This window comes from Bufo gargarizans, chromosome 5 (genome assembly GCF_014858855.1).
Source record: "Bufo gargarizans isolate SCDJY-AF-19 chromosome 5, ASM1485885v1, whole genome shotgun sequence".
In the NCBI taxonomy this organism is placed as follows: domain Eukaryota; kingdom Metazoa; phylum Chordata; class Amphibia; order Anura; family Bufonidae; genus Bufo; species Bufo gargarizans.
The window spans coordinates 376,707,490-376,731,566 of record NC_058084.1 but is presented as its reverse complement, the minus strand read 5'-3'; the positions used below and the strand labels follow the sequence as shown (position 1 = coordinate 376,731,566).

The following is a 24,077-nucleotide window of genomic DNA, read 5'->3' as shown; positions in this document are numbered from 1 at the left end:
GAAAACGGCCTTGGTAGCAAATGGGTTAATCTTACATGTATGACGACAACAAATGGCAGATTGCCAGCAAATCTCACTAAATTTAGCTGGATTGGTCAAAGTCTGCGAATTATAGATATAATATGTACGGACATTTTAACAGGCTCACAAATCCTAAACCTCATGTAGAGTGCCAGCCTTGGATCCTCTTGTAAAACTACAGGCAGAACCTCTATGTGAAAACTTGCCTAACACGGCGTAAGAGATGATTAAAAACTACAATTTCATTAAAATCAAATCATCTTTGTACTTTCTATATAATAAAGTTAGATAAAAATAAATGTGATCAGGCTTCTCATTGGGATCTACCAGGTGGGCACAGAATAAAGCCTCATTCACACGATCAGTGATTGTGAGCCAAAACCAGGACTGGAGCCTCCACAGACATAAGGTATAAGGGAAAGATCTGCACCTGTTCTGTGTTCAGAGCTGCACCTGGTTGGAAATCACTGACCGAACTGACTGTGTGAATAAGGCCTTATGCACACAACTGTTTTGGTCCGCATCCGAGCTGCAGTATTTGCGGCTCGGATGCAGACCCATTCACTTCAATGGGGCGGCAAAAGATGCAGACAGCACTCCCTGTGCTGTCCGCATCCGTTGCTCTGTTCAGTGGTCCGCTAAAAAAATTGGCAGTTATATTAAAGGCTGTTCGCGCCGTTCCGCAAATTGTAGAACGCACACTGACGCCATCCGAGTTTTGTGGATCGCAAAACACACAACAGTCGTGTGCATGAGGCCTAAGGCATAAAACTGACAAAGGTGCTCCCCCTGCTGGTTGTAAACGAGAAAGCAAATTCTCAGATAAAAACACACTCTTAGGCCTCTTGCACACAAACGCTTTTTTTCCCCCCGTTTACGTTCTGTTTTTTGTGTTCTGTATACAGAACCATTTATTTCAATGGAACTGCAAAAAAAAAAAAAAAAAAAAACGGAAGGTACTCTGTATGCCTTCCATTTCCGTTATTCTGTTCAAAGATAGGACATGCCCTATTATTGTCCGCATAACGGACAAGGATAGTACTGTTCTATCAGGGGCCAGCTGTTCCGTTCCACAAAAAAATGGAATGCACACGGAAGTCATTCGTATTTTTTGTGAATCCGTTTATTGCGGACCGCAAAATACTGAAAAAGCCATATGGTAGTGTGCAAGAGGCCTTAAAGTGACCATTCCGTTCAAGAAAAAAAAAAAAAAAAAAAATGAAAAAAAATACATAAAATCACATTGACTGGGGGACAACCAGAACACTTAGGTCACGACTAGTGTTTAGCGAACTTCTATTTTCAAGTTTGACGTACAAGATTCGGGTTATCAAAGAATTCCGTTATGGATTTCGCTGGTAGTGGAATCTATAACGGAATTCTTAGATAACGGTGAACCTTGTACGCCGAACTTGAAAACAGAAGTTCGCTCATCCCTAGTCATGACCTCCTTTTTAGCTGCAGGCACGTTTTTTGCCATTTGACATGGTGGCAGCGCATCTCACACTACCCGGTGCATACCAGACACTCCATGCTGCCCTCGGATTTGGCCAGCTCTACTCACGTGAGCATTGCTGGCCAATCCAAGAACAGGGCTGGACAAACAGGAAGTGGGCTACAGTGGTACTGTGTGCAACAGGTAGTCTGAGAAACCTTGTGTCCATCTTGGATGACCAGAGAGGAGCCTGGGAAGCGGCAGATCTGCAGCTGAAAGAGGGGGCAACATGTACTATTTTTTTCTCTTGAACAGGGGGGTCATTTTATAACAAAAAAAGTGATCCTTCTGAGGAAAATAAATTCTGTGTGTCCTTAAACTCAAGCCGACGGGCAACTTCTCATGTCTTTAATCAATCTGCGGCAACAGCACAATCTCAATATAACAAAACATTCCTACATTTTCTAGCTTTCTAGAGACCATTGCTACAGAACATGCTAAAAGAATGATTTCTAAAGCAGAGCAAGATACAAACAGACATCGCCGCTGTTATTTTCTATCTGCATAATCCCTGCGAGGCCAAGTTCACCATGAAATGCCTCTTGTCATCAATGGAGTAGCTACCAGTCCCGCGAATTTCAGACAAAGGAGATTGCCCTCTTAACCTCACAGAGAGAATAAAGTCTAAAGTTCATTTGAGGATAGGAGGTGATGGCACAATTGAATAGCACAGACTTAATTTATGAGGCCCCAAAAAAAAAAAAAAAAAAAAAATGTAATAGAACGAAGGGGCTAAAGGAGGGCATTCTCTTACAATGAGGCGCCAAGAAATCCAAGAGGGAGCCTCGCTGCAGTACATTTCTTTCAAAATCTCAGAGCAGAGGTATTCTGAATAAACAGCTCCAGATAGAAGGAATGACAGATTTTACTTACCCCTTTATTGGCAGCTATGCAACACTCTGCCAGTCTTAGCCAGAGCCGAGGGTTTGAATGATACACTTGAACGGCTTCTATCAAACATTCAAAAGCTGCCAGCGGTCTGCCAATGTGCAAAAGCTGAATCCCACAGTTGTATAGCAGCTCGTAGCGCTTGTTGGTCAATAGCGTGCACATCGGTCTACCGGAAAATTTCCTCCCTGTAAAATGCAGATAATTCCTTTTTTAAACCTTTGTAGAATATTGTGTAAAGGCAGTGGTATGGAAACCAATAGAACAGAGAGATACATGCCCTCACATGGGAACTGGGTTAGGCAATAGGTGGCTTAAAGTGAACCTTTCAGCTCCAAAATAGCCCCCAAATTAAAGTGGTGCCGAGTCCGGTTGTGTAATTTTTATCTTTATACTCGCTTGCATTTCGACACTGCTCCAACATACCAGCTGTAAAATACTATGGGAGGACTCCTCCGAGTCCTCTCTTATGTGCGTGAGCTCACGAGTGCTATTAATGCTTTTTACTACTGTGTTGGAGCAAGGCGCTGGAATACAAGCGAGTATTAAGATAAAAATTACATAACCGCACTCAGAGTGACTTACAATATACAACACCTACTCTAGTTTGGGGGGGGGGGGGGGAGATTTAGAGCTGACAGATTCCCTTTAATCCTATGTATAGGTTTTATATATCTAAATATTGTAAAAAAAAAAAATATATATATATATATATATATATATATATATATATATATATATATATATATATTAAGGGTACTTGCACACTAGCGTTGTTAGAATCCGGCTGCAGTTCCGGCAAACAGATAGCTTTTTTTTCCAGGATCCGTTAGGCAGATCCGGTGATATGCCGGTTCCATCTCATCGGGAATAAAGGATCCAGTATTTCAAAGATCAAAAGCGGAAGTAGCTCCTACTATATTCCAGCGCATGCGCAGACCAGAAAACCGGATTCGGTGATGCGGCAATTTCCGGAACACTTGGTACCGGATCCGGCATTAATACATCTCTATGGAAACAAATGCCGGATCCGGCAAGTGCAGTATTGTTTCGGGATTTTGACTGGAAAAAATACTGCAGCAAGCTACGGTATTTTGTCCGGTCAAAAACTGTACAAGGGACGGAACGGAAGACATCCTGATGCATACTGAACGGATTGCTTTCTATTCAGAATGCATTAGGACAAAACTGATGCGTTTTTTTCCAGTATTGAGACCCTTTACCGGATTTCAATACCGGAAAAGAATAACGCTAGTGTGAAAGTACTCTAAAAATTGTAAATAAATAAATTGTTTTTCAACCACCATATTCTGACCTTCAACTTTTTTATAGTTATGTCTACTGAGCTGTGTGGGGGCTAATTTTTTACAGCATGATCTGTAGTTTTTATTTATACCATTTTGGTGTGTGTGTGTGAATTTTTGAACACATTTTATTAAGTTTTGTTGGGTAAGAGAAGCAATGAAAAAATGGCCAATCGGTTATTACTTTTTCCATTATGCCATTCGCCATATTGAAAAATATTTTTATATTTTAATAGTACGGGCGTTTTCGGACACTGTGATACCCATGATGTTTATATTATTTACATATTTATTTTTTATTCTAAGGAAAGGGGAGTGATTAAAATTTTTATCGTTTTTCACTTTTTATGTTTCCACATTCACTAATTTTTACCACACTCCATACAGGTGTATGGTAATATGTGAATTGATTCTTTCTTATGTTGGCCTGCCACCTGCTGGCCAACATAAGAATTGCAGACCTAATACGCTGGGCCTATTCAGAGAGACCCAGCATATTAAAGTGAATTGCCGCCACCTCCATTGGCCGCACAGGGATGCCGGTAATAACCTGGAAGCGCGCGCTTCCGTTTTTTCACTTCTTAGATGCAGTGATTGCACTTGATCATGACTTCTAAAGGCTGTAATGACCCCGATTAGCATAATTGCAGGTCACAGTCATTAGCTGAGGGGCTGTGCTGTTTAAACAGCGGGCGCCATGTTTACACATCGCTCCAGCACCGTACATGTACGGTGCTGGTAGCAAAAGGGTTAAAAGGGCATCCATCAGCAGATTTGTACCTATTAAACTGGATGACCTGTTGCATGTCTGAAGGCATCATTGTTGGTCCCATGTTCATATGTTGACAGGACTAGGTGTGATAGGACAAGTCCTATCTTTTGCATTATGTTGCAGATCGCGGACCCATTCAAGGCAATGAGTTCACATGGCTGGTGCTTATGTACTGTGGACCTGCTGTTTGTGGTCTGCAACATGGGCATGGCGGTCATACAATCATCTTAATGGGGCCTAAAGGTGGCCATACACATCCAATAGCTGTCAGCTGACCCATCGTTTGGTCGTCAGCCAACTCTCACAACTCCTCTACATACATGATACAAGCTTTGTTCAGGTGAGTGTGTATGTATTGTCAATGGGGAGAGAGGAGAATTGTCTGGCAGTAGCTTATGCCCTGTTAGAACAAAAGGACGAAGCAAAACATTTAGTTTGCCGGCTCCTTCTCTCCACCATCATCTGTTCGGAGCTCCTGATACACATTACGTTGTTGGCTGAATCAGCCGTTCTTGGCAGGCTCAGCTGACAATACACTAATGAGTATTGGGGGGGGGGGGGGGGGCCTTACCACCACCATTCTCAGGGATCATCATAAAAGTGAGTGTCCCTGAAAATTGGTCACAGTACTGAGAGGGTCAACTTCTGGAAATGTTTTTTTCTCTATCCTGGCAGCTGTATTATTAATGTGGCTGTGTATTGCAGGCGTTCTCCCACCACCTGATCTGGAAGGCACGGTGGCAGTGCCTGCATGATCACCTTGATATAGTATTACGTCAAGGCACGGGAAGGTTTCTCTCCTGTCACCTCTCCTGACATGTTCATTTAGTAACTACATGTATCCCCCATGTAATAATTCTGGAGCATCTAGTCTTATGACTGCAAGTTGTGCTAGTCCTTTAATATTTCCGCTAGAAGTTATGAATAAATTGTTAGTTTCAAGTGAAGGTACAGCTGGGTGTTACCAGCTGGAATGTGTGTCCTTTTACAGTCAGCCACTGGCAGAGATGACTGGGTAGTGTCAGACCGAGCAGGGACACGTCCCCAACTGCTAACATCTAGATGGACCTTTATTCTAAACTAGTCTTTTCCATGTTCTACAGTCACCCGTCTGAATCCCCTTTATTCTCTTCAGGATACCGGAAATGTGAACAGTGTTTTACATACTTAAAAAAAAAAAATTACTTGTAGAATATAGAAGAGAGACGATACCTTGATCTGTGGTTGAGGACATTAACTGCGCACAAGCGTTATCATTTTCCTGGATGGCCTTTTTGAAGTAGAATAATCCTAAATTGTGCTTTCCCATAGCGAAATGAATGCACCCAAGATTATTCCAAAACATGCAGCGAAGACATTCACCTAAATCAGAAACACTTAAGATGAGAACTGAAGCTACATTTACTACGGAAATCAGACAAATGTCATCCTAACCTGGTTTACTACAAAGCATAGAAATACGCCTGCAGAAATGACCCCATCTCTAACATGGAGCCCCTATTAACTGAATAGGGCTGATCACTGGGCATGTTAGACCCCACCCCATCTGGCGTTCCCATTACTGAAGCCCCCACAATCATTGTCCCTCCAAGCCCAGGTACTGCAAAACTGACTTGAAAGGGGCAGAGTTGCAGTTTTCTGCACAGTACTTGGTCCTGAATAGATCTGTTCAGCGTTGTTCCTGCTCTATTCTCCCACCTTTGTCGCCTCCCTCCAAGTCCTGATTGACAGGGCCAGGCAGGGCTAGTGTCTGTCTGCCAGTCCTGTGCTCGGGTGAAATCTCGCGTTGTTCAGCATTCGGTGGAGGGGCGCCTGCAAATGTCTTTCCCTCACAGCGCCTGCGCTGAATACTGAACGGCGCGAGATTTCACCAGAGCACAGGGCTGTCAGACAGATGCGAGCGCTGCCTGGCCCTGTCAATCAGGACTTGGAGGAAGGCGGCAAAGGTGGGAGAACGGAGCCTCTAGGAGCAGGAACAACACCCCCCACCCCCACAGGCTAATTAGCATATTATACAAGTTTGATTTCTGGCATAACGGAGGCATAGATAAAAGTAGGAATAGGCTAGTTAGGTTTAGCTGACATCGCTAATGCCAGCTAGCTTAGGGCTCTTTCACACTTGCGTTCTTGTCTTCCGGCATAGAGTTCCGTCGTCGGGGCTCTATGCCGGAAGAATCTTGATCAGTTTTATCCTAATGCATTCTGAATGGAGAGAAATCCGTTCAGGATGCATCAGGATGTCTTCAGTTCCGGATCGGAATGTTTTTTTGGCCAGAGAAAATACCGCAGCATGCTGCGCTTTTTGCTCCGGCCAGAAACCCTGAACACTTGCCGCAAGGCTGGATCCGGAATTAATGCCCATTGAAAGGCATTAATCCGGATCCGGCCTTAATCTAAACGTCGTTTCGGCGCATTGCTGGATCCGACGTTTAGCTTTTTCTGAACGGTTACCATGGCTGCCGGGACGCTAAAGTCCTGGCAGCCATGGTAAAGTGTAGTGGGGAGCGGGGGAGCAGTATACTTACCGTCCGTGCGGCTCCCGGGGCGCTCCAGAGTGACGTCAGGCTCCCCACTACTACTATGGCAACCAGGACTTTAATAGCGTCCTGGCTGCCATAGTAACACTGAACGCATTTTGAAGACTGATCCGTCTTCAAATGCTTTCAGTTCACTTGCGTTTTTCCGGATCCGGCGTGTAATACACGCCGGATCCGGACAACGCAAGTGTGAAAGAGGCCTTAATAGCGTCAAATCTGGTGACAGAATCCCTTAAAAAAAATTAATCTGCACAGCTTTTTTTTCCTGACCAATTAAATGTGACATAAAACACAAGAATCAAATGCATTGCTGGCTGAATATTAGCCCTAGAATACGCATCGTGTCACATGGACTAGGACGGATTTCCAAGGAATTGTTATTCTTTATTTATTTTTTAAACCAAACCAGGATCTCAGGCTTGGTCCACACCACGGTTTTATGTTAGGGTTGAGGTACACAGTCTTTAATGCATACAGTTTCCACTCGCTTCCAATCTGGACACGTATACTATTTAATGGACTGAATGATGACACGATCCAGCAGGTTACATTTTGGCACTAGTGTACACTTCAACTGTATGGCATTACAGTCAGCGTGCTCCTACGCTTACTATGTAACATACTGTATCATACGGTAAATTCTATGTATAGGATTCATGTAACAATTTTTCATGCCCGATACTAGGAGACTCATTTCTGATGCTAAACACATAAAAATCAGATGGCATCAGTGCCCTCAGGAAGCAGGGAAATTTGCAGGGAATTACTCTTCTACCAGCAGAGAACGGAAATCAATGCTGTGGAAATGTTGCATTTAACAAAGTGAATAGCGGTTTGTTCAACTAACATCGTCTTCTAGAATAATGTTAGCTGAAGGCGAATATTGATCCTAACAGAAGACGAATACAAACAATTAGAGAAGTCATAGAAAAATTTAACTAACTGAACTAGAAGTAGTCATCATATGGACATACATGTTTAAAAATGTACTTTAAAGGGGTTAGCCTATGTGGGACATTGTTGGCACATCATTAGTCAAGAGTGGGTGCTAGAGGGATCCACATCTATCTAGAGAATGGGGCCCCCGAAGTGAAGGAGAGAACACTGCGCATGCACAGCGTGCTCTCCATTCATCGCTATTTTTGAAAGTCCCATAGCAGAGAATGGAGAGCACAGTCACCACTACGGGAGTGCCGGAAACAGTCAAGCCAGTGCTTAGCTATTTTCAGGACTCCCATAGTGGTCAACAGAGGGTGGCCATGGATGTGCAGCTGTATTCACTTCGGGGCTCCCATCGTGGATACAGGAACAGGTCCCAGAGGTGGGACCTACACCTGTGTGACATTAATGGCACACCCTAGCGATACGCTATCAATGTCTGAGATGGGTATACCCCTTTAAACAGAGCCTGCCCCCCCAGAAACCTCCTTACCCAACTAGGTGTATAGACATACAGTACAGCTATAGTTCCCCTGATTAAAGCGGTTTTTCTTTGGTTGATCCAAAGCTCTGACACTTTTTTCCTAAAACACAAGTTAGGAACTTGATGCAACAAGGCCATCACCGTTGCTCTTGTTGCACCCAAGCTTCAATCATTTATGTGGCCAACCCCTTCCTGGCTGCTTTGATTGAAAGGGCCAGGCAGTGGCAAAGATGTGAGGGAGGGGCTGGTGATAGAAAGGAGTGGAGCTTGGGTGCAAAATTATTATTATTATTTTAGTCACTTATATAGCGCTGACATATTCTGCAGTACTTTACAGACATTAGCATCACACTGCCCCCAATGTCTAAGTTCTCTATCAATATGTCTTTGGAGTGTGGGAGGAAACTCCATGCAGATGTTGTCCATGATCGGATTTGAACCTAGGACCACAGCGCTGCAAGGCACCAGTGCTAACCACTGAGCCACCGTGCAAAGAGCAATGGTGACACTCTCATTGCACCATTGGTATAGTAAGGAAAATTTAACTCGGGAAAGGAGCCTTGGATCAACTAAATAATAACAGAGCTTTAATCAGGTGAACCACAGCAATATGTCTATACAAACCGTTCTATAGGGAGGTCACTGTTGACAGATTACTATTAACATCACCAAACTATTAATTTCACCAAAATCAGGACTTAAATAATTAGCTAAGAAATACAGTGTGGGCAGTATCTAGTTATCAAAGCAATAAGATGATCCTGAATTCTAGACCCAGGAGGTATTCGTCATTAGGTCATTTTGGACTATGGGGGGGGGGGGGTTTAGGGTGGAAACAGTTTTTAGTCAAGAAGATCAAAGAACCCTATGCTGTGCAAAGCAATTCACGGCTATGGACAGAGATACAGTCTATTATTGTGAAACTAGTCCAGGGTTGTTGTCTGGGTTAGAAAACACTAGTAGGGCGATCTCCGTTAATAGAGTTCCATCTTCATAACATCCATCAATCAGCCAGAATAGAGAGCAGCTACACAAAGTGTGTGTCTCTCAGTCCATTGACTTTCAATGAGAACTGTGTAATACAGGTCTGAACACATCCTAACTTGGTTTAGGGACAAGCTCCAAAAAGTTAGGGGCCCACCATGAGTCCTTTCAGGACCAGGTCCACAAAACATACATTGAAGTGTATGGAGAATCCAGCAGCCAGGAACCAGCAATGGCAGCGAATAGACCCCAGCCCTCCCAGGTCTCAGAGCTAGGATCTGCGTCTAGCAGTAATTGTCATATTCTGTGCATACTTCCCATTACTATGTACCTTCCGTGTGCCATTAGGTTATGTTGTGTAAGAAATAAACTCCTTACCAGTTTTCATGAATCCTGGATGTTCCGAGATATTTGAAGAGTTGAGTAATTTCACAGCTTTCCGATAGTTGCCTCTGAGGTACTCAAAATTACTTTTTAGGAACAGTGAGGGGGCAGACTACAAAAAGATAATGAAACCTTAAGTTGATACAGTAAGAATGATCATTCTTCAGCTCTGGGTCCAGGTATCTTACAATCTGGCAATGCATAAGTTCATGTACATAGTAAACACGATGCTTTATGGCACCTGTATCAGCAATAGACTGCATAATAGAAAAAAGAACCATAACAGTAATTAGGTGCTCAACGAGATAGAAGCAAATAGTAGTACGAAGCCATAATCTTCTCACAGCACACATATGTAGTTTAATGACAAATTTAAGGGGTTGTCTGGGTTCAAAGCTGAACCCAGACATACCCATAATTTCACCCAGGCAGCCCCCTGATGTTAGCATCGGAGGTCTTCATGCTCCGATGCTCTCCCTAGCTCTGCACTGGATCGCGCAGGGCAAGGGCTCTTTTATTTACAATAACACAATGCCGGGCAGAGGCTTCCGCCCAGAAGTGTTGCAAGTGACCTCACCAGCTCTGATGGGCGGGCTTTAGCGCTGCCCCAGCCGTTTTACAGGCTAGGGCAGCGCTAAAGCTCACCCATCAGTGCCAGTGACATCATCGGGCTTCCTAGCAGCCCTATGGAGAGCCCGGTTCGTCCCCAGAACTCCAGAAAATGCCTTTGCCCTGCGCGATTTATCGCAGGGCAAAGGTGAGCATCGGAGCATGAACTGCTCCGATGTTCAAGTCAGGAAGGCTGCCTGGGTGAAAATGGGGATATGTCCGGGTTTAACGCTGAACCCGGACAACTCCTTTAAGAACATTAGTGCTTTACTGAATACACCTGCCATTATATATTTACCCCCCCCTTTTGAAGGTGTTGTCCAATAATGTATGTGAATGACAGACATGAGTTGCTTATTTCTTAAGCTATGGCAATACAATGCAAAATCTCGATACTGTAGGGAGTAGCAGCTAGCAAATATACTCTCACAACACTAAACTACACAAAAAAGAAGATCGATCAACCATTTTTTCAAACATACACTCCACGGATATTTAAAGGGACTGTACACTTCTTTTATTAAGTAATGGCCTACCCTCGGAAGGGGTTTGAAATCCAGCGCACCCCTAATAGCTCCAGCGCTAGAAGCCAATAACTCAGTGTACTTTGTAGTGGACCAAGCTAGTCAATGCAGCGTTGCTGGAGAGGCGTTTCAGACATAAGCTCAGGCCATTACAAAGGGCTATAGCCGAATGGCTGACTGGTGAAGATGCGGGATGTCAGACCCCTATCAGCTTGTGGTGACCTATCCCGAGGATAGGCTAAGATGTGCAACCCCTTTAACTAGTGGTTTCCTTTTATGCTATTACTGTGCAGGTATTTAATATATGCTGATCAAAATAAAGAAATAAGGTAAATTCTCAAATATACAAATAGAGTTCCTCCTGCAAATGGGATGCGGACCACAGACTTGTAAAAACACAGCCTACATCCTGCTGACATTGTTAATAAAATAGACAACATGAAATTTGTCACAGCTGACATTCTGTTTTAAAGGGTGACTTCATCTTTTGGGCAGGACTCCACTCTTGGTCAAACCTGGAAAGGGAAGCAAACTTACCTGCACTCAGTCAGTGGATTCTGGTTCCTTGCTGTAAACATCCACTTTGATGCCAAATAGCCGCACCGGTGATCTGTCCCCTTTGTGTCACACGACCAACTGATGTGATGCAAGGGAGAAGGCAGGTCACCAGTGAGGCCAGTTATTTGGTTGCAGTAGCATCAAAACAGACGTTGGCAGCAAGTGACCTGAGTGAGGCCTTGGCAGTGGGGGGGTGAGGGAGCCAGGACCCAGGGAGAAGGTAAGTATGCTTTCCCCCTGCAGGTCTGGGTGTCTGCCCAAACATCCTTAAAAGGTGAACAATCCCTTTAATATGTGTTACATAGGCATGTCTAAACCAAGGTCAGAAGAAATTAAGGTAACTTTAAGCCAACATTACTCTTTAGAGTAAAGGCACCTGTAGCACCAGCATTTTGCCACCACATTGGTTTTAAGGGGTTCCCTGAGATGAGAAACCCTTTTTCATATGGGCAGGCAGGGTGCAAGGGTTAAAAAATAAATTCTCACCAGTAACCAGCACTCCGGTCCCGGCAATGAGCTAGAGCAAAGTGTGCTGTCTAGACGCATGTCACCACTGCCAGCCAATCAATGCCTAAACACATCACCACTGAGGCTAGTGATTGGCCAACAGTAGTGACGTGCATGTAGACCGCACATTTCCGGTTCATAGCACATCACATTTCCGGTCCAGCAAGACTCAAAGCTGTGCAGAAGGGAGCTCGGCGCTGGAACACGAGTGGTGAAGACAGGCGAATCTTTTTTTCTTAATGGGGTTCTGCAGTTATTTTAAAATGATGATGTATCCTCTGGATAGATCATCAGCATAATATCGGCAGGGGTCCGACACCCAGGACCCCCGCCGATCAGCTGTTTGAGAAGGCAGCGGCACTGGCAGTAGCACTGCTGCCTTCTCGGTGTTTACCACAGGCCCAGTGACGTCACAACTAATATCACTGTCCTGGGCAGGACTAAGCTCTGTTCACTTGAATGGAGCTTAGCCCCGCCCAGGCAAGTTAATACTAGACGTGACGTCACTGGGCCTGCGGTAAACAGCGAGAAGGCCGCGGTGCTACTGCCAGCGCCGCTGCCTTCTCAAACAGCTGATCGGTGGGGATCCCGGGTGTCAGATCCCCACCGATCAGATGCTGATGATCCATCATCAGTTTAAAATAACTGTAGAACCCCTTTAAAGGGTTTGTGTAAGAATGGGAAGGAGGAGGTGGTAAACTCCTCCATTTATTCAGACCTGTAAAGAAAATATGACTTATCTGCTTCCTGGCACCAGCTCCCCGCTCCTTCTCCAGCAGGCCTGCGATACTCCCCTGGGCTCCCTTGATGTCAACATCAGGTTAGACATCACCACAGCCAATCACTGGCTGCGGTGGTTGATTGGCTCCCCTCGCATCATGTGACCATTTGTCATAACGTAAGGGAAGCCGGTCACCGTCTGCAGTGATGTCAAACCAGATGCTGACATCGAGAGAGAGTCCAGCCGAGCACTGTAGGCCTGGTGAAGAAGGAGCGAGAGCCAGTGCCAGGAAGCAGGTGACTCATCTTTCCTTTACAGGTCCGGACAACACCCATTCTTGCACAAATCCTTTAAGCCCTGTAATCTGCCTGCCCATATGAAAAGGGGTTCTCGGTTTCCAAGTATCTCTTTAGGCCACATGATTGACCTCACTGAAACAATATATGAAGACAGGAATTCACTACTAGTTATTTATTTTTAGTCATATTAATACTTAATAAAAGAAATGTTAAGAAAGCTTTTACTCACATTGCCAGATGTGTTCATGACAGACTTTATCTCCCTTTTGCACGCTTTCAAAGATTTCATTTGAATGTACGCCCTTACTTTGTACTGAAAGTCAGAACATAAAGGGTTAGTCCAAAAACCACCGAAAAATAATGACCAGTAGGCCATGGGCTTCGGCACACGTTTTATTCAATGGGTACAGGTGTTATATTCGAATCCTAAGGCGCGCATTAGAGCTAACGGGGCTGTAAGATAGTTTTATTCTGGCAAGAGGCACCAGGCAGGGATGCCCACTGTCGCCTTTGCTATTTGCCTTAGCTATTGAGCCACTAGCGGCTTTAGTACGCCTGTCGCCTCATATTGTGGGGTGCAGAACAAAGTGGCTATGTATGCTCACGACACTTTGCTGTTTCTGGCCGATACTGGGTCATCTCTGGATGCGGCCATGTCTCTAATTGATCGGTTCGGGGGATACTCTGGGCTTACTATTAATTGGAAAGTCTGCTCTGATGCCAGTGAATGGCCAGGCTCTGTTGGTCGAGCTGGTAGGTAGTACGGTACCCTGGGTGGATAAATTCCAATATTTGGGGCTGTATATAACACCTAGATTGGTGGATTTTGAAGAGTTGAATTTGACTCCTTTACTAGCTACCTTTAGACTTAAGGTGAGGACTTTGTGTAGGCTGTCTGTCTGTCTGTCTGTAGTGGGTAGGATGAATCTCTTAAAAATGGTAATGATGCCTCAGCTACTGTATGTACTCAACAATGCCCCTGTCTAGATACCCTTGGATAGGTTTAGGAGGATTCATTCTTTGTTCAGGGACCTTATTTGGAAACGTGGCCGAGCAAGGATTAAGTTGGAAACGCTGCAGTACCCCAAGACGGAAGGAGGCTTGGCTGTTCGCAACGCATGGATTTATTTCTTGGCCTCTCAGTGTCAGCACTTTAAGGGCTGGCTGGATTGTCAGCTTCCGGATATGACAGGTAGGATACTGCAGCACTGGTTGGGCAGTCGGGACCTTATGTGTATACTGGAGGGGCGGGCATGCATGTGGGGAGGGAGAAGGTCCTGCTTATTGAGCTTATGAAGAGGGTATGGGCGAAAGTTAAACAGCTTAGAGGGGTGGGAGGAGTTGGAGTGCTTTCCCCAATATGGAACAACAGTTTATTGCCAGAGTTTATTTCTTTGTCAGGACTTCGGAATTGGGAATCTCATGAGGTGTGGGATAGGTCAACTATTAGATGGCAATGTGTTTAAATCATTTCAGGGGCTGCAGCAAGAATTTCATGTCCCCAAGGTTTGGTTCTATCAATATTTGCAATTAAGGCACGCCGAAGCTCATTCTGCCGAAAGGGAGAAAGAGAGAATTGATCTCTCAGGTATATACTCTTTTGCTTGACAAGTTTTTAGCCAGGTTCCCGCTAACGCGGATGATGACATGGGAGGGCGATTTAGGAGCCATTTCCAAAGATCAGTGGGAGGATATATTGGAGGCAGTTCCTAAAGTGTCCTTAAGTGAGCAGGGTAAATTGTCACAACTCTTCATCATCCACAGAGTATACAAAATGCCGGTATTTTTAAGGATGGTTGGTGTTAGGTCTGATGACAAGTGTCCGAAGTGTTCGGAGGAGGGAGCGGACCTGTTGCATATGCTTTGGTCTTGTCCAGTGATAGGTAGATATTGGGATGAGGTGCTGATGATGATTAATAACAACTTGGCGATTGGATTGCAAAAGGACCCCAAGGTATGTGTGTTGGGCTATGTATCAGAAATTGGTGGGAATGAGCTCGTTTAGGTGGCGGTGGGGAGACTGTTATATGTGGCCAGGAAGTTAGTGGCTCACCATTAGATCCAGGGGAGTCCACCGACAGTGGGCGAATTTGTGCGGAAAGTGCATGATATGTTGATTATGGAAAGAAGTGTATTTGTGAAGAGAGAATGTCCTCAGAAATTGGAGAAATTGTGGAATGACTGGTTGTCGCACACTCATATTGTGATATAAGATAGGAGCGCTAACATCTCTACACTGTCTAGAGTGGGGGGAGGGGTCTGGGAAGGGTGGGGGGGTTTTAGACTTATGTTATATGTCTACAATATGTATTTGCTCTTGATCCTGTACACTATCTTGATAGAGCGCTCTGTCATTGGATGATGATGTCTTTTGATAACTAATTTTTCTATATTCAATCTGACTATTGAAGAGACAATGTACTTTAAGATAAGTTTATTATAATCAAAAAACGACTATTGGATAGCGCTCAGCGTGTTCAGTAATGAGTTATTATGACAGCCAATAGGAAGTGTACATTATGTTGGTTCAGAACATAATGGGCTACATTTATTAAGACCGGCGTTTTAGACGCCGCTCTTAATAAAGGCCCATAGGTGGCGGTGGATCCTCTACATAACTTCAGCGGATTCTCTGCCACTTCTAAACGTAAGATACCGTAATTTTTTTTGGGGAGGAAAATAAGAAAAAAAATATTTTTAACCAAAAGGTGTGCTGTGTGTTTGGTGGGTTTGGAACTAATGGTGGTCTGTGGATGGCACTATTACTGGGGATCTGTGGATGACGGACACTGTTATGGGGAGGGGGGGGGGGGGATACTGTGGATGACGGACACTGTTATGGGGGGGGGGGGGGGATCTGTGGATGACTGACACTGTTATGGGGGGGGGGGGGGTGATCTGTGGAGACGGACACTGTTATGGGGGGGGGGTGGGGTGGGGGGGGGGGTCTGTGGATACGGACACGGTTATGGGGGGGGGATCTGTGGATGAACGGAGCCCTTATGGGTTGGGGGGGATCTGTGGATGATGACGGACAACTGTTTATGTGTGGGGGATGGGGGGGGATCTGTGGATGACGGACAAAATGTTATGGGGGGGATCTGTGGATGACGGAACACTGTTATTGGGGGGGGGACGGTGGATGACGGACACGTTATGGGGGGGCTCTTTGGATGACGACAAAAGACACTGTTATGGGGGGGGGATCTGTGGATGACGGACACTGGTTAGGGGGGGATGGGGGGGGGATCTGTGGATACTGACACTTATGGGGTGGGGGGAATCTGTGGATGACGGGGGGGGGGGATCTGTGGATGACGGACCTTTATGGGGGGGGGATCTGTGGATGCGGACCACTGTTATGGGGGGGGGGGGATCTGTGGATGATCGGACACTGTTATGGGGGGGGATCTGTGGATGACGGGACACTGTTTATGGGGGGGGTGGATCTGTGGATGACGGACCTGCTATTGGGGGGGGGGATCTGTGGATGACGGACACTGTTATGGGGGGGTGGGATCTGGGATGACGGACACACTGTTATGGGGGGGGGGGGGAGCAGTGGATGACGGACCACTGTTATGGGGGGGGGGGATCTGTGGATGACGGACACTTTATGGGGGGGGGATCTGTGGATGAACGGACACTGTAGGGGGGGGGGATCTGTGGATGACGGGACACTGTATGGGGGGGGGATCTGTGGATGACGGACCTGTTATGGGGGGGGGGGTGATCTGTGGATGACGGACAACTGTATGGGGGGGGGATTCTGTGGATGACGGACACTGTTCTGGGGGGGGATCTGTGGTATGACGGACACTGTATGGGGGGGGGGATCTGTGGATGACGGACACTGTTACGGGGGGGATCTGTGGATGACGGACACTGTTACTGGGGGGGGGGGGATCTGTGGAGACGGACACTGTTATGGGGGGGGGATCTGTGGATGACGGACACTGTAATGGGGGGGGATCTGTGGATGACGGACACTGTTATGGGGGGGGGGATCTGTGGATGACGGACACTGTTACTGGGGGGGGGGGATCTGTGGATGACGGACACTGTTATGGGGGGGGGGATTCTGTGGATGACGGACACTGTTATGGGGGGGGGGGATTGTGGATGACGGACACTGTTATGGGGGGGGGATCTGGGATGACGGACACTGTTATGGGGGGGGGGATCTGTGGATGACGGACACTGTTATGGGGGGGGGGATCTGTGGATGACGGACACTGTTAGGGGGGGGGGATCTGGGATGACGGACCACTGTTATGGGGGGGGGGATCTGTGGATGACGGACACTTATGGGGGGGGGATATGTGGATGACGGACACTGTTACGGGGGGGGGGATTGTGGATGACGGACACTGTTATGGGGGGGGGGATCTGTGGATGACGGACACTGTTACGGGGGGGGATCTGTGGATGACGGACACTGTTATGGGGGGGGGGAGGGATCTGTGGATGACGGACACTGTTATGGGGGGGGATCTGTGGATGCGGACACTTTTACGGGGGGGGATCTGTGGCTGACGGACACTGTTATGGGGGGGGGGGATCTGTGGATGACGGACACGTTAGGGGGGGGATCTGTGGATGACGGACACTGTTATGGGGGGGGGGGATCTGTGGATGACGGACACTGTTATGGGGGGGGGATCTGTGGATGACGGGACACTGTTATGGGGGGGGGGATCTGTGGATGACGGACACTGTTCGGGGGGATCTGTGGATGACGGACACTGTTATGGGGGGGGGGGATCTGTGGATGACGGGACACTTATGGGGGGGGATCTGTGGATGACGGACACTGTTATGGGGGGGGGGGATCTGTGGATGACGGACACTGTTACTTGGGGGGGGGATCTGTGGATGACGGACACTGTTATGGGTGGGGGATCTGTGGATGACGGAACTTTACGGGGGGGGGGATCTGTGGATGACGGACACTGTTACGGGGGGGGGGATCTGTGGATGACGGACACTGTAGGGGGGGGGATCTGTGGATGACGGACACTGTTACGGGGGGGATTGTGGATGACGGGACACTGTTACGGGGGGGATCTGTGGATGACGGACACTGTTACGGGGGGGATCTGTGGATGACGGACACTATGGGGGGGATCTGTGGATGACGGACACTGTTACGGGGGGGGGATCTGTGGATGACGGACACTGTTACGGGGGGGATCTGTGGATGACGGACACTGTTACGGGGGGGGATCTGTGGATGACGGACACTGTTACGGGGGGGGGATCTGTGGATGACGGACACTGTTACGGGGGGGATCTGTGGATGACGGACACTGTTACGGGGGGGATCTGTGGATGACGGACACTGTTACGGGGGGGGATCTGTGGATGACGGACACTGTTACGGGGGGGGATCTGTGGATGACGGACACTGTTACGGGGGGGGATCTGTGGATGACGGACACTGTTACGGGGGGATCTGTGGATGACGGACACTGTTACGGGGGGGGATCTGTGGATGACGGACACTGTTACGGGGGGGGATCTGTGGATGACGGACACTGTTACGGGGGGGATCTGTGGATGACGGACACTGTTACGGGGGGGATCTGTGGATGACGGACACTGTTACGGGGGGGATCTGTGGATGACGGACACTGTTACGGGGGGATCTGTGGATGAGGACACTGTTGAGGGGGATCTGTGGATGACGGACACTGTTACGGGGGGATCTGTGGATGACGGACACTGTTACGGGGGGATCTGTGGATGACGGACACTGTTACGGGGGGATCTGTGGATGACGGACACTGTTACGGGGGGATCTGTGGATGACGGACACTGTTACGGGGGGATCTGTGGATGACGGACACTGTTACGGGGGGATCTGTGGATGACGGACACTGTTACGGGGGGATCTGTGGATGACGGACACTGTTACGGGGGGATCTGTGGATGACGGACACTGTTACGGGGGGATCTGTGGATGACGGACACTGTTACGGGGGGATCTGTGGATGACGGACACTGTTACGGGGGGATCTGTGGATGACGGACACTGTTACGGGGGGATCTGTGGATGACGGACACTGTTACGGGGGGATCTGTGGATGACGGACACTGTTACGGGGGGATCTGTGGATGACGGACACTGTTACGGGGGGATCTGTGGATGACGGACACTGTTACGGGGGGATCTGTGGATGACGGACACTGTTACGGGGGGATCTGTGGATGACGGACACTGTTACGGGGGGATCTGTGGATGACGGACACTGTTACGGGGGGATCTGTGGATGACGGACACTGTTACGGGGGGATCTGTGGATGACGGACACTGTTACGGGGGGATCTGTGGATGACGGACACTGTTACAGGGGGATCTGTGGATGACGGACACTGTTACAGGGGGATCTGTGGATGACGGACACTGTTACAGGGGGATCTGTGGATGACGGACACTGTTACAGGGGGATCTGTGGATGACGGACACTGTTACAGGGGGATCTGTGGATGACGGACACTGTTACAGGGGGATCTGTGGATGACGGACACTGTTACAGGGGGATCTGTGGATGACGGACACTGTTACAGGGGGATCTGTGGATGACGGACACTGTTACGGGGGATCTGTGGATGACGGACACTGTTACAGGGGGATCTGTGGATGACGGACACTGTTACAGGGGGATCTGTGGATGACGGACACTGTTACAGGGGGATCTGTGGATGACGGACACTGTTACAGGGGGATCTGTGGATGACGGACACTGTTACGGGGGGATCTGTGGATGACGGACACTGTTACGGGGGATCTGTGGATGACGGACACTGTTACGGGGGATCTGTGGATGACGGGACACTGTTACGGGGGATCTGTGGATGACGGACACTGTTACGGGGGGATCTGTGGATGACGGACACTGTTACGGGGGATCTGTGGATGACGGACACTGTTACGGGGGGATCTGTGGATGACGGACACTGTTACAGGGGGATCTGTGGATGACGGACACTGTTACAGGGGGATCTGTGGATGACGGACACTGTTACAGGGGGATCTGTGGATGACGGACACTGTTACAGGGGGATCTGTGGATGACGGACACTGTTACAGGGGGATCTGTGATGGGGATGGACGGACACTGTTACAGGGGGATCTGTGGATGACGGACACTGTTACAGGGGGATCTGTGGATGACGGACACTGTTACAGGGGGATCTGTGGATGACGGACACTGTTACAGGGGGATCTGTGGATGACGGACACTGTTACAGGGGGATCTGTGGATGACGGACACTGTTACAGGGGGATCTGTGGATGACGGACACTGTTACAGGGGGATCTGTGGATGACGGACACTGTTACAGGGGGATCTGTGGATGACGGACACTGTTACAGGGGGATCTGTGGATGACGGACACTGTTACAGGGGGGATCTGTGGATGACGGACACTGTTACAGGGGGATCTGTGGATGACGGACACTGTTACAGGGGGATCTGTGGATGACGGACACTGTTACAGGGGGATCTGTGGATGACGGACACTGTTACAGGGGGATCTGTGGCTGGCACTGTTACAGGGGGGGGGGGGATCTGTGGATGGCACTGTTATACATGTGTCATCCACAGACCCTCCCAGCCCATAACTGTGCCATCCACAGATCCCCCGCCGCTCCAGTATACTAATATAATATGTCTTATTCAATTAATAGTTATTAAATATGCCCCTTTATTCCTAATAGTACCTTAAATCCTAACCGCTTCAGTACAATGCCGGCAGGCAGGCCGGCGCGTCACTCACTGACGTCACTTGCCTGCGCCGCCTGCTTCATTCATAAAGTAGGCGGCGCAGGCACGTGACATCTGGGAGTTACGCTGCCGCCCGCCCGGCCTGCTTTGTACTGAAGCGCTTAGGATTTAAGGTACTATTAGGCATAAAGGGGCATATTTAATAACTATTAATTGAATATGACATATTATATTAGTATACCGGAGCGGCGGGGCGGGGCTATAGTAAAGTGACTGCACCGCCCCACCGCTATTGCTGGCCCCAGCTCCTCCTCCCTGTCCCTCCCCGAGTCCCCGCTCTCTTTACATCGCAGCTTGCGATGTAAAACTGACAGCATTCGCCGTATAAGACGCAGGGGCATTTTTCCCCCATTTTGGGGGGAGAAAAAGTGCGTCTTATACGGCGAAAAATATGGTAGCTTCTTAGCCGTCTTACATTCAGCCCATTTTCTACGCCTAAAACAGGCATAGAAAATGATGAATGAAACGGGCCTGCCCTTCCTCGCCACAACTTAAGACCTGGCGTGAGCGGGGGAAAAGTCGCAGGTAACAGCGCAACTCACTGTTGCGCCTCAATCTGCCTAATTTAGGTGTTTTTCAGATTAATAATTTTTTTTTTTTTCTTTTTCATTTCTAATAAAGCATCTTATACAGCACACACACAACTCTGTACCTGATGAATTTTGGACTTTGCAGCTTCTAACTGAGCGCCTCCTTCAGTCCTCGCGTTTAGTGCTTCTTTGTTGTTACTACTATTATTTGTCTGAAATGTGAAAATTGTTGTATACATTTAAAAGGAGAAAAATTACAGTACACACATGTTCGCCCTCCCGCCACCTATTTTGAGTATTTGCAATGTTCTTTATGACTTACCTCATTATTTTTACCATTTTTATTATGGTTGCTGCCTTGTAAGATCATTTTTTCCAATACCACCAGAAGGTGTAAGGCTTTTTCAGTTTGGTAAGTTAGAAGGTATAGGTCAATCAGCAGGAAGCACACAGCGTGTGCAAACTTCTCTTCTGGAAAAGAAAACATACAAAAAAATAATACTAAACGTTAGCAGATAAGCAAGCAGACTATACAATACAAGGTGGAGCTCCAGGAGTAAGCTTGTATTAAAGTGGGTATTAAACAAAAAAAATAAATAATAATAATAATTTGGTAGTGGGGTCCAAAGGACTATAAAAGTACAGATACTCGATTGCACTTATCTACACAATGCCGCTGCAGGGCTGCCTTGGTTCCAGCTGCTCTCAACTTCCAGCTGCAGTCTTGTCATGGAAGAAATGCCTTGAAAGACCCTCTCAGCCAATCACTGACTAGTTGAGCGGGCATTTTCCGCATGTCGAGGCAGGAGCTAGAAGTAGAAGCAGCGCTAGGGGACTGGTGGATGGGACTACAGCAGCTTTTATATTTTTAAGCCACTCTGATCCCGCTGCAAACTATTTTTGTTTAGCTGGAAGTTGTGTCAGTCAGGCGCCTTCTGTCCCCACATCCTGAACTAAGGCTAAAGAGTTTCTTCCATACATCAGTTTCTCTGAAAAATTTAGTTAAAAAACCACCACCTAAGCTTTTTTATTTTTATTTTTTTCAAAAAAATCAAGGAAGTGACATATCAGGAACAGGAAGAAACACTGGAATAGACCAGCCTCTCTCACATCTATAGGATAACTACTTTAAGACAGGAAATTGAAAAAGAAGATGGCCCACAGAGGTACAGACATACCACACACACAAATCAATCTCACAATTCGTAACTTGAAATACTGACAGCCATCCTCCAGTTTAGGCGAAATTCCAGCTTTGTGTCCCCATTTCCTCAGCACTATGGGCATGGGTGCCATCACTTGGAATGGTCCACAACACCTGACCCAGCTAAGCACCTGCCACTTTTAAAGTACCGAGCGTTGTGTTCTCTTCCGTAGTTACCTTAAGGGTATGTTCACACGATGGATTTTGAAAATCCGCCTACAAAAGTCAGTGCGGTTTTTCTACGCATATTATTATTAGTTTTTTTAACCAATGTGTGCTTGCTTCAATACAAAACCGCAGCTCGGACAAGCAATGAGCGTTTTTTTGATGCTTCCCATTTAGTTCAATGAGACAAATCGGCGCAGATTCCGCCCGAAGAAAGGGCATACTTTTTTTTGCACGTAGAAAAAAATAATCAAGTGCTGCTTCTCATTAAAATGAATGGTAGGCTGTTTTGAGGAGTTTTTTGGAGCAGATTTTGAGGCAGAAATGCACCTTTCATAAGAAATAACATTACTTTCTGTACAAATATCCACATGACTATTTTGAAAACTATAGCGCCATCCACTGTGCAGTGGCAATGCTGGGGTACTGCAGCTTAGCTCCAATAGCAAGTGAATGGAAGCTCAGCTGCAGTATGCTGGCACTAGAAACTGCTCAGAGCGATCTGTCCCTTTGGCTTTCAACGGCTCTGCTCTGCTTATCAAGCATATGAAAAGGGGTTCCCTGCAAGACATGCATCTGCACATTCACCAGTAAAGTTGCTCGGTAAGCGTCATGCACAGGACCCATTAATTAGAATAGGACCCATACAGGATGCATGCAAGGAGTCATATGGTTGCCTCAGCAGCTGTAGAACCCAGTTTGCAGTAAAGGTCCAGCTGGGCGTTACCAGTTGGGGTTGTGGAACTGCAAAGTGTGACATTGGCAGCACTGATTGGAGAGTGTTAGACTGTGCAGAGCGAAAACACATACAAACTGGTATCACCAAGCTGGATATTTACTGCGGACTGCCAGCAATTCATTCAGAAACTTCTAGTAGGAGTAATAAAGGAATGGCACAACATAGACCGATAAGAAAAGATGCTCCAGAACTGTTATTACATGAGGAATTCAAGTAGTTAGTAAACCAGGCATGTCTGGAGGTCTTCTTTAAAGGGGGTTCTCTGACAAAGGATGATTGCCTATTCTCAGGATAAGCCATTAAAGGGAACCTGCCAGGAGCTTCATGCTGACGAAGCAACAACAGACGCATGAAATCCCCACATGTCCCCTGTTATAAGCAACTATGGATGATACCATCTGTTCAACCATGTCAGATTGTCAGTGTAAGTGCTGTCAAAGGCTAAAAGGTTTTCCGGTTTTATATTAGGCTAGTTTCACACTGCCGGCAAGAGAAAAGCCTGCTGGAGCACCGTGGATCCGTCCCCCGCCGTCCCCATTGACTATAATAGAGTCCGATTAATACAAAAATAGGTTATACAAAGAATGGCGTAAAGCAGTGGTAAAGCCCCTCACAAGAGCTTA

The 24,077-nt window shown here is 47.2% G+C and overlaps 1 protein-coding gene across 2 annotated transcripts in view; it reads right to left on the bottom strand.

Annotated features, from left to right (window-relative positions):
* The window catches only part of CNOT10 (CCR4-NOT transcription complex subunit 10), an 81,163-nt gene that overhangs the window by 44,084 nt on the left and 13,002 nt on the right, over nt 1-24,077 (bottom strand). For both annotated transcript variants that reach the window (XM_044293940.1, XM_044293941.1), the window contains 6 exons: nt 21,669-21,817; nt 21,469-21,558; nt 13,256-13,339; nt 9,803-9,920; nt 5,693-5,842; nt 2,390-2,592 (listed from right to left, as the gene is read on the bottom strand). In XM_044293940.1, coding sequence (XP_044149875.1) covers nt 2,390-2,592; nt 5,693-5,842; nt 9,803-9,920; nt 13,256-13,339; nt 21,469-21,558; nt 21,669-21,817 — 794 coding nt within the window. The remainder of the gene's footprint in view (nt 1-2,389; nt 2,593-5,692; nt 5,843-9,802; nt 9,921-13,255; nt 13,340-21,468; nt 21,559-21,668; nt 21,818-24,077) is intronic.